This window comes from Pangasianodon hypophthalmus, chromosome 28, assembly GCF_027358585.1.
Source record: "Pangasianodon hypophthalmus isolate fPanHyp1 chromosome 28, fPanHyp1.pri, whole genome shotgun sequence".
NCBI lineage: Eukaryota > Metazoa > Chordata > Actinopteri > Siluriformes > Pangasiidae > Pangasianodon > Pangasianodon hypophthalmus.
Window position 1 is genome coordinate 13963950 of NC_069737.1, and position 9461 is coordinate 13973410.

The 9461-nt window shown below is 46.1% G+C and overlaps 1 protein-coding gene across 1 annotated transcript; it reads right to left on the reverse strand.

Moving 5' to 3' along the window:
• Window positions 1-224: 224 nt before the first annotated feature.
• On the reverse strand, window positions 225-9061 carry LOC113547332 (C-type lectin domain family 4 member F). The gene is made up of 5 exons (XM_026947610.3): window positions 8788-9061; window positions 1609-1869; window positions 1314-1438; window positions 1132-1238; window positions 225-1027 (listed from the first exon to the last, which is right to left on the reverse strand). Exons 1-5 carry the CDS (start codon window positions 8948-8950, stop codon window positions 874-876), a joined length of 810 nt encoding a protein of 269 aa, XP_026803411.3. The 5' UTR covers window positions 8951-9061; the 3' UTR covers window positions 225-873.
• Window positions 9062-9461: the final 400 nt, after the last annotated feature.

Below are 9461 nucleotides of genomic sequence, written 5' to 3' on the forward strand. Positions count from 1 at the left end.
ATTCTTTCTTAAATATCTCCTGATACAAACATAAATCATGTACTTTACTTTACCTGGCTCAGGTTCATCTAGAAAGATCTGCTCGTCATTAGGCCTGTGTGTATTCCAGCTTTATTCTAGTGAAGATTACGTTTAAGCTCTTAATGTCACTTCTTTTGTTCGGTGTACTCTGCCCTAAACATTCAGTTGTAAACTGCTGATTACAAAAAATAATAAATAAAAGATTTTTATGAATATCATTTCTTTCACTGGAGTAATTTATTCTCTCGACCTCAGCAAAATTACAGCTCACATTTCAATGAGATTTTCAGCTTCGTGGCAGTAGCTTACTGTACCGTTAGACAAAAAACAAAATTCGAAAAAACAAATAAACAAAATTCAAACAGCTGCTCACAAATTCAAACTACCCGTCCCACTTTCACCACTTAAATGCATTATTATTATTATTATTATTATTATTATTATTATTATTATTATTCAAACTGGGAAATCTTGCTCTAGAGACAGAAAGTGGGCATATATACAGCTGATGTATCAAATATTAGATGTTTGATTTTCTCAAAAGGGAGTATCCCTTTAACTACAATTGACACCCCAGAAAAAAAAACAACAACAACAACAACCACAAAAAAGACCTCCTGGAATTACTACACAAGGTCACGGTCACTGAATGCAACTCAAACAATGGAATCTGAGACTCATATTCACATAAAATATTCAGCATTCAAATTCAGATTTAACCCAACCTAAGCATGAAACTCCACTTTCTTTCTGTTCCACACTTTGGCTCAGAGATTTTTTTCCCATACAGATTCTGAGGAAAGCATTAAAATCAACATGAAACAATCATAAAACTTTTCAACCCCTGTGTGCTCAGTTAAATATTTTCATCTCACAAATCCCGACGACAGAGCGGTTACAGGGATAATCAGCCCAAGTCGATATGTTAGAGTTAGCATAACTATAGCCTGTTACAGCACAGTCCTCATTGTGTCTATAATCGTTGGGTTCTCCGTCCCACCAGAACCTGAAAACACAGACAGAATCAGAATGTCTGTTATTTAACATCTGAAGCTTCAGACTGAGAGAAAAACTGCTTCATGAGTAAATTTCAGTTCAGTGATGTCTTACGCAGTGGTCAGTGGTTTACCGTCCACCCATTTAAATTCCCCCTCTGTCTTACTGTCAGTCAGACCAATCCAAGCTTCAGTACTGCCAAAATATTTACTGATGAACTCCTGTAATTGTAATAGCACAATATGAATATAGATACTCACTTATTCTCTCTCTCTCTCTCTCTCTCACTTTCTCACCTGTTCCTCTCTGCTGTTTATGATCACCAGGTCTGCTCCTCTGTCTGTGCAATATTTTCTGCTGTCATCCCAGTGCTTCTTTTCAGTAAAAATGTTGTAAATGCTCGAGGTGAAAAATCTCCATCCTTGTATAGAGTATTTAAATATTAACGCACAACACAATGATTTCAAGTTCAAGTTCAAGTTCAGGTTGAGCTTTGTCATTCTGCTACATGTGTGGACATATTCATAATGCTTCAAAAGTGACAGTAAATGTGAGTTTGTAACATTCAACATATGTACAATATTCACTTACCAAGTTTTGAAATCGCACTGTTCAGTTCAGAGTTATCCTGCTGGAACTGGTCTCTTTCTATAGTCAGGGTGTTGTATCTGGTCTGTAACTGGTCTCTCTCTATAGTCAGGGTGTTGTATCTGGTCTGTAGCTGGTTGTTTTCTGTATTCAGGATGTTGAATTTGATCCACAGCACTGTGACGGCAGTCAGCAGGAGAACACACAGTAGCAGCACACACACTGCAGTCAGCGTGTAACATCTGCTACATGCAGCGTTGAGTCCTATGGGGGGGGGTGTATATTTATGTACATTTATTTCTTGTTTTCTCTGAACATTTATAGGGCCGTATTGAGAGTTCAGTTAAACATTAATAGTGAGGAGTTACATCTAGGGACATAGTGACATAATTTAACATGCTATTATTTGTTATTTTGAGTCACAGAATTTATAGAATAAAGATGTTTTTGCTAATTCAATGTGCCAATAGTTTTAAGGATAAGTCGGCTGAGCACTCATCTGCTACGCTTTAGGTAAGTGTTCAACAGGAACCATACAGACTTGATAAGCACGGTCTCAGACAATGTCTGTTAGGGTTTTGCTGGGAATCGAGCCCGGGTCGTCGGCGTAGTAAACCAGCAAACCCCCACTAGGCCACCAGGGGAATGACTCAAGTGCAGAGGAGTGAGGCGAGAGTAAAGTAAAGGAAACAGTTTATTAATTAAAATCCAACATCCAAGGCAAAAAATAACAAAAGTATAATCCAAACGCTCAGAAGATACAAGGGAAATTTTTTTTTAAAAAAATCCAAAAGTGCACAGTCCAAGAAACCAAAAATCAGAAAAAAAAGAGGCAAAAATCCAAACGCTCAGAAGATCCAACAACAGCAAATACAAAGTCCAAAAAGTCCACAAGAAGGCAAAGTACCAAAAACAACACAAAGACATAAGTAAGGAACACAGAACAGAGGTTACTAGTCTTAAACATAACAGCACAAAGACTCCGTGACAAGAGGCCAAACTGAGGGGGTATAAATACACAAACAAATCAAGGGGGCAAACTGAAAACAGGTGTAAGTAATGAGGACTAGGCAGGGCACAAGGCACATGGCTGTCAAAACAAAAACACGGAAGCAATAGCGGCCTCTAGAGGCCAAGATAGTCCAAGTCCTAACAGGACCCCCCCCCAAGGAGCGTCTCCTGACGTTCCCAGGGCGCTCAGGATGGGCCAAATGGAAGTCCCGACAAAGATCTTTGTCTAAAATGTCCCGGGCGGGGACCCAACAGCACTCCTCAGGGCCATAGCCCTCCCAGTCCACCAGATATTGAAGCCCGCCACGGACCCAGCGGGAGTCCAGCAGGCGGCGCACAGTGAACACGGTCTGACCCTGGAGGATGCGGGGAGGCGGGGGATTCCTAGGGGCAGGGGCATAAGAGGACGTCAGTACGGGCCGCAACAGGGATACATGGAATGTGGGGTTGATCCGTAGAGACGGGGGCAACTGGAGCCGGTAGGCGACAGGGTTCACCCTGCGCACCACCTTGAAGGGGCCAACGTAGCGGGGGGCAAGCTTGCGGTTCTCCACCCGCAGAGGAAGGTCCTTGGCGGACAGCCAAACCCGCTGCCCAGGACGGAAACTGTGGGCAGGCCTTCTGTGGCGGTTGGCCTGAGTCTGGTTGGCCCTGGAAGTCTGGATGAGGGTCCTCCTAACCTTGTTCCAGGTCTTGCGACACCGTCTCATGTACTGGCTGACCGAGGGCACCCCAGCGTCCTCCTCCTGTTCCGGAAACAGAGGTGGCTGGAACCCGAACTGGCACTGGAACAGCGACAACCTGGTGGCTGACGACTGAAGAGTGTTGTGGGCGTACTCTGCCCATGGCAGCCAGGTGCTCCATGATGTCGGGTTATCCAATGCCAGGCCTCGCAGGGTGGTTTCCAGGTCCTGGTTGAGCCTCTCAGTCTGGCCATTGGACTGGGGGTGGAACCCAGAGGAGAGGCTGGCAGTGGCCCCAATGAGTTTGCAGAACCCCTGCCACACTCGGGAGGAGAACTGGGGCCCCCGGTCTGAGACGATGTCCTGTGGGAGATCAAAGACTCGGAAGACATGAGTAAATATTAGTTTGGCTGTTTCAAGAGCAGAAGAGAGTTTGCACAGTGGTATGAAGCGGCAGGCCTTAGAGAATCTGTCGACTATGACCAAAATGACAGTGTTACCTTGTGAGTCAGGAAGGCCCGTGATGAAATCGACTGCCACGTGGGACCAGGGACGCAGGGAATGGGCAGAGGATGCAGGAGGCCCTGGGGATGCTGTCGTGGGTTCTTGCTTCTGGTGCACACATCACAAGACAGGACAAATGACCTCACGTCCTTCTCCATGCTTGGCCACCAGAAGCGTCTCTTCAAGAAGTCCAGTGTCCTCTGAGCTCCCGGGTGGGCGGTGAGAGGGGACAAGTGACCCCACTGGAGAACCTTGGCCCGGGCTTGACGAGGGACGTACAAGAGGCCCGGTGGCCCTGTCCCAGGGCTGGGGTCGTGGCCTTGAGCTTGTCGGACGGCCTCCTCAACACCCCAGCGAACAGGGGCCACAATCCGGGACACAGGGATAATAGGCCCAACTTCACTGTCCCTGTTGGTGGACGAGAATAGCCTGGAAAGCGCGTCTGATAGGGTGAAGTTGAATCGACTAAAAAACAAGGCCCACCTAGCCTGTCGGGGATTCAGTCTCTTGGCTTGCTGGAGGTACTCCAGGTTCTTGTGGTCCGTCCAAACCAGGAATGGATGTTGTGCTCCCTCCAGCCAGTGCCTCCACTCCTCAAGGGCCAGTTTAACCGCGAGCAGTTCCCGATCCCCCACATCATACCGGGACTCCGCAGGGCTCAGGCGGTGGGAGAAGTAAGCGCAGGGGTGCAACCTGCCATCCGAGCGTTGAGAGAGGACCGCGCCGACACCACTGTCCGAGGCGTCCACCTCGACGACGAATGGTTGCGATGTGTCCGGGAGGACCAGAATGGGTGCCGTGCAGAAGCGATGCTTGAGGTCCCTGAACGCCTTTTCCGCCTGAGGAGACCAGACATAAGATCCACTAGTCTTTTTGGTGAGGTCTGATATGGGCGCTGCTACAGAACTGAAGTTCCTGACAAACTTGCGGTAGAAGTTAGCAAATCCTAAGAACCGCTGAACTTCTTTAACGGACTTGGGAGTGGGCCAGTCCCGGACGGCCAGGGTCTTGGCTGGATCCATCTGGAGTTGTCCCGTTCATACAATAAAACCCAGAAAGGAGACCTCAGGGACATGAAACTCACATTTCTGGGCCTTGGCAAACAGATTGTTCTGTAGCAGCCTCTGGAGAACCTGGCGGACGTGATGGCGGTGCTCCTGCAAGGTCTTGGAAAAAATCAGAATGTCATCGAGGTAAACAAAGACATATTGGTTGATCATGTCCCTCAAGACGTCGTTGATAAGGGCCTGAAAAACTGCTGGCGCATTGGTGAGTCCGAAGGGCATCACTTCGTACTTGGTACAAAGGCAGTCTTCCACTCATCTCCCTGTCGGATGCGGACGAGGTGGTATGCATTCCGTAAGTCCAACTTGGTGAAGACAGTAGCGCCTTGGAGCAGATCGAACGCTGTGGACATCAGCGGAAGGGGATAGCGGTTGCGCACAGTGATCTTGTTCAGGCCCCTGTAATCAATACACGGCCGGAGCCCCCCCATCCTTCTTGCCGACAAAGAAGAAGCCGGCCCCAGCGGGTGAGGTGGAGGGTCGAATGAACCCAGAGGCCAGGGCGTCCTTGATGTACTCCTCCATGGCCTTACGTTCTGGCTGAGAGAGGGAAAACAGTCTGCCATGAGGAGGGGTAGCCCCAGGGAGCAAGTCGATGGCACAGTCGTAGGCACGGTGCGGAGGAAGAACAGCGGCCCTGCTCTTGCTGAAGACTTCTTTCAGACCCCAGTACTCTGGGGGAACTTGGGATAACTCAGTGAGATCAGGAGGCTCGGCAGGAGACACAGGAGAGCTAGAGAGCAGACAAGAGGCATAGCAAGCAGGACCCCATTCCACAACCTGGCTTGTTACCCAGTCTATGCGAGGGTTGTGGCGGGTAAGCCAAGGAAGGCCAAGAATAACTGGGAACTCTGGTGAATGAATCAGGTGCAGGGATATTTCTTCTTTGTGACCTTGAGACTGGAGAAAGACTGGAGAAGTTACTTGGGTGACTTTTCCGTCACCTAAAGCTTGGCCATCCAGAGCAGACACAGACAGCGGGACTTCAAGAGGTACCGTAGGGACATTGATTCTTCGGGCGAAGTGGACATCCATAAAGTTTCCAGCCGCCCCGGAGTCTAACAAGGCCTGGCAAGAGTGGACGGACTCACCCCAGGAGATGGAGACAGTGATGTAGACTCCTTGGCCGGGAAGTTCGGGAGAGAGGGTAGTCCCCGTCGCAACTCTCCCTCGGCTGGACGGGGCGGTCCTTTTCCCAAGAGCTCGGGACATGATGCTCGGAAATGGCCAGGCTTGCCACAGTAGATGCAGCACTTGTCCCTCCTTCTGCGCTCCCTTTCAGCTGCGGAGAGACAAGTACGGCCAACTTGCATGGGCTCTGGACAGTCACTGGAGGAGGTGGACGGCCTCCAGGTTGAGGCAGAGAAGCAAGGGGAACACTCAGAACTTGGTGACGCTCTCTAATCCTGTTATCAAGATGAATGGCATGCGAGATCAGAGTTTCTATAGAGGCCAGACCATCTTTGACGGGGTCAGAAAGACCATGGTGGAAGGCTGAAACCTGGGCAGTCTCATTCCATCCGCTGACTGCTGCAAGCGTCCGGAACAAGATGGCATAGTCTGCAAAGCTTCCTCCTTGCCGGATGTACATGAGCTTCCTGGCTGCATCTTTACTGATGTCCGCCTGATCGAAGACCCGAAGCATCTCCTCCGTAAACAGCTTGAAATCAGAACACTCGGGTCCCTGTCTCTGCCAGATGGCTGTTGCCCAAGCTCGTGCCTTATCAGCTAACAAAGTTATCACAAATGCAATCTTGTGGCGATCCGTAGTGTAGGTGGTAGGCTGGAGCTCAAAGGTAAGTTGGCACTGGGTAAGGAACTCCCAGCACTCACCGTGCTTGCCGTCATACCTCTGTGGTGCAGGAAGACAGGGTTCACAAGGTGAAGGAGGCATGAAGCACTGGAGCAGGTAGACAGTTGAAGAAGCCTCTGCTGAGTCGGTCATGATGGAGACTTTCTGTCAGGGTTTTGCTGGGAATCGAACCCAGGTTGCCAGCATAGTAAACCAGCAAACCCCCACTAGGCCACCAGGGGAATGACTCAAGTGCAGAGGAGTGAGGCGAGAGTAAAGTAAAGGAAACAGTTTATTAATTAAAATCCAACATCCAAGGCAAAAAATAACAAAAGTATAATCCAAACGCTCAGAAGATACAAGGGAAATTTTTTTTTTTTTAAATCCAAAAGCGCACAGTCCAAGAAACCAAAAATCAGAAAAAAAAGAGGCAAAAATCCAAACGCTCAGAAGATCCAACAACAGCAAATACAAAGTCCAAAAAGTCCACAAGAAAGCAAAGTACCAAAAACAACACAAGGACATAAGTAAGGAACACGGAACAGAGGTTACTAGTCTTAAACATAACAGCACAAAGACTCCGTGACAAGAGGCCAAACTGAGGGGGTATAAATACACAAACAAATCAAGGGGGCAAACTAAAAACAGGTGTAAGTAATGAGGACTAGGCGGGGCACAAGGCATATGGAAAAACAAAAGCACATGGCTGTCAAAACAAAAACACAAAACACGGAAGCAATAGCGGCTTCTAGAGGCCAAGATAGTCCAAGTCCTAACAATGTCCTCCATGAGCAAGAAAAAACACCTTTTCACAACTTTAACTGCGTATTTCAACGTGTGGTAATAAGGCCCTTAGTTTCACGAGGTGCTTTCACATCTTCTAAGGATAATTAATACAGTATCACAGATAAACACAAACCAGCCAGCAAGACACAACCTGGTTAGCAAGACACAACCTGGTTAGCAAGACTAGGTTAGCTAGCACATAGCAATGTAAGTCAAATACTTAGCTACATAAAGACCAAAAATCGAGTAATATTAGCACAAGAGCACCCTCTAAAGACTGTAACCATTATCGTGATGGTATTAATTTACTGCGATTATAAAACACCGTCTCACACAACAAAAAAAAAAAAAGTCTACAAAGCATACATGTACATTAGTCTATTTCAAAATACATGTTGATCAAGGCCGTGATCTTTCTTCATTTCACCGATCGACCTTGGGGGGTTGAACAGAGTTCCCCTTTTACTGGCTTTGACAGTAGTCATCCTATGTACTGGGAATAGATGGAGTGGGCTGATCGTGCTGGGGAGTCGTGTTAATTTCTACCAAAATACAGGACATTCCCAGTTAATTCAGCACAGCTGGCAACTTCACCCACAACTGTGATCATGCAATGCAGGGAATTTCACCTAACCTAGCTAACATGATTTCCATGCTTAAATGCTTCTTTAAATTAAATGTCGAGTCCTTCGATAAAGACGGCATCTTCACAGCTGGAAGGCATAGCTTGCACTGTACTGTCAGATTGTTGTTTCCATTTTTTTTCCTTCACAGACAAAATAATTTTGAAATTTACACCACTGTATTGCATTTTTTTTTTCCAGCGGGCATCATTGTGATAAACAGCTGTTTCAGCATGCCTCCAGAGCAGAATGATTAGAGACAGATGTTATTTTGCGTATGCACCAGGAGGTGGCTCACGTGAGTCACGACAGGCAAGAGAGAACCAGAACTATAATCAAGCAGCTGTTTACATTGTGTTATGTCCAAAGATTAATTTCTTTGGTTTTAAATGAAAAAAATTGTCATCCTGATAGTATTCCCATTTTTTACAAAATGTCCCGGTAATTTGTCACGGATTACAGTTACCATTTTTTTTGTATCCTGATTACGTAATTACCGTTACTCCCCAAGTCTGTTGATACACATAGTATGCAAGTAAAAAAAAATAATACAATTAAACTAGTAAGGATTGGATGCACTTCAATTCACTACTAATCTGAGAGGATTTAGTTCAGCACTGACACAATTCAATTCCGGTCCAATTCAATAAGATTTGGTATTTTGATGTTTTTTTCTAAGCTACCTTCATTTGGACTTAAAAATTAATTGACTTGTGTACCTGTGTGTTGAGTTTGAAGGTTACTCTTTGTATCAGCCTTCTCCATCTCTGTGTCGTAGCCTCTAAAATCTTCTGCAGCTTCATAGATGACCACTGTCATGTCCTCTTCATCTCCTCTATTCAACTCCTCCATGCACTTGACATTAGAAGTGCACTGAAACATCTCCAAACTATACAACACCGAAACACTGAATTACTTTGTTTACACTGAATTACTTTGTTAATTACTGCGTCTGTGTGTGTGAGGATAAGACTGTACAGCTCCGCCGCTTTACTCAAGTGTTGTGTAAATGAATGTGCTGCTGAAAGATAAGGAAGTGAGAGAAGAGAAGTGTTTTTTGTGGTTAATGAGCTGCTATTATTTAACCCTTAATGTGCTGCATTTCCTTCAAATGAAACAAAACATCACCTTATTTTAATTATATACTCACCAGGTTAATTCATCATGGTCTGCCCTCTATCATGTCCTTGGACAGACTTATTAGGCCTTTCACCTGCTGCTTGTGTATCAGATTGAATTTGGTTGTATAAATGAGTTGGTCTGGTCCTGTGGGAAATATCTTTTGCAGAAGACGAAAACTTATTTATGCAGTGAAAGACAACTTTTCCGCAGATTTGACATTAATTTCACAATAATGTCAATAAGCAATGTCAGTATGTGTGAGAAAATCTCT

Coding starts and splice junctions, on each gene's coding strand:
- LOC113547332 (XM_026947610.3), bottom strand. CDS start 8,950: ATGTTTCAGTGCACTTCTAATGTCAAGTGCATGGAGGAGTTGAATAGA. Junction 1,870..8,787: donor CCTTCAAACTCAACACACAG/GTACACAAGTCA, acceptor CCCCCCCCATAG/GACTCAACGCTGCATGTAGC. Junction 1,439..1,608: donor CAGTGCGATTTCAAAACTTG/GTAAGTGAATAT, acceptor ACTCTATACAAG/GATGGAGATTTTTCACCTCG.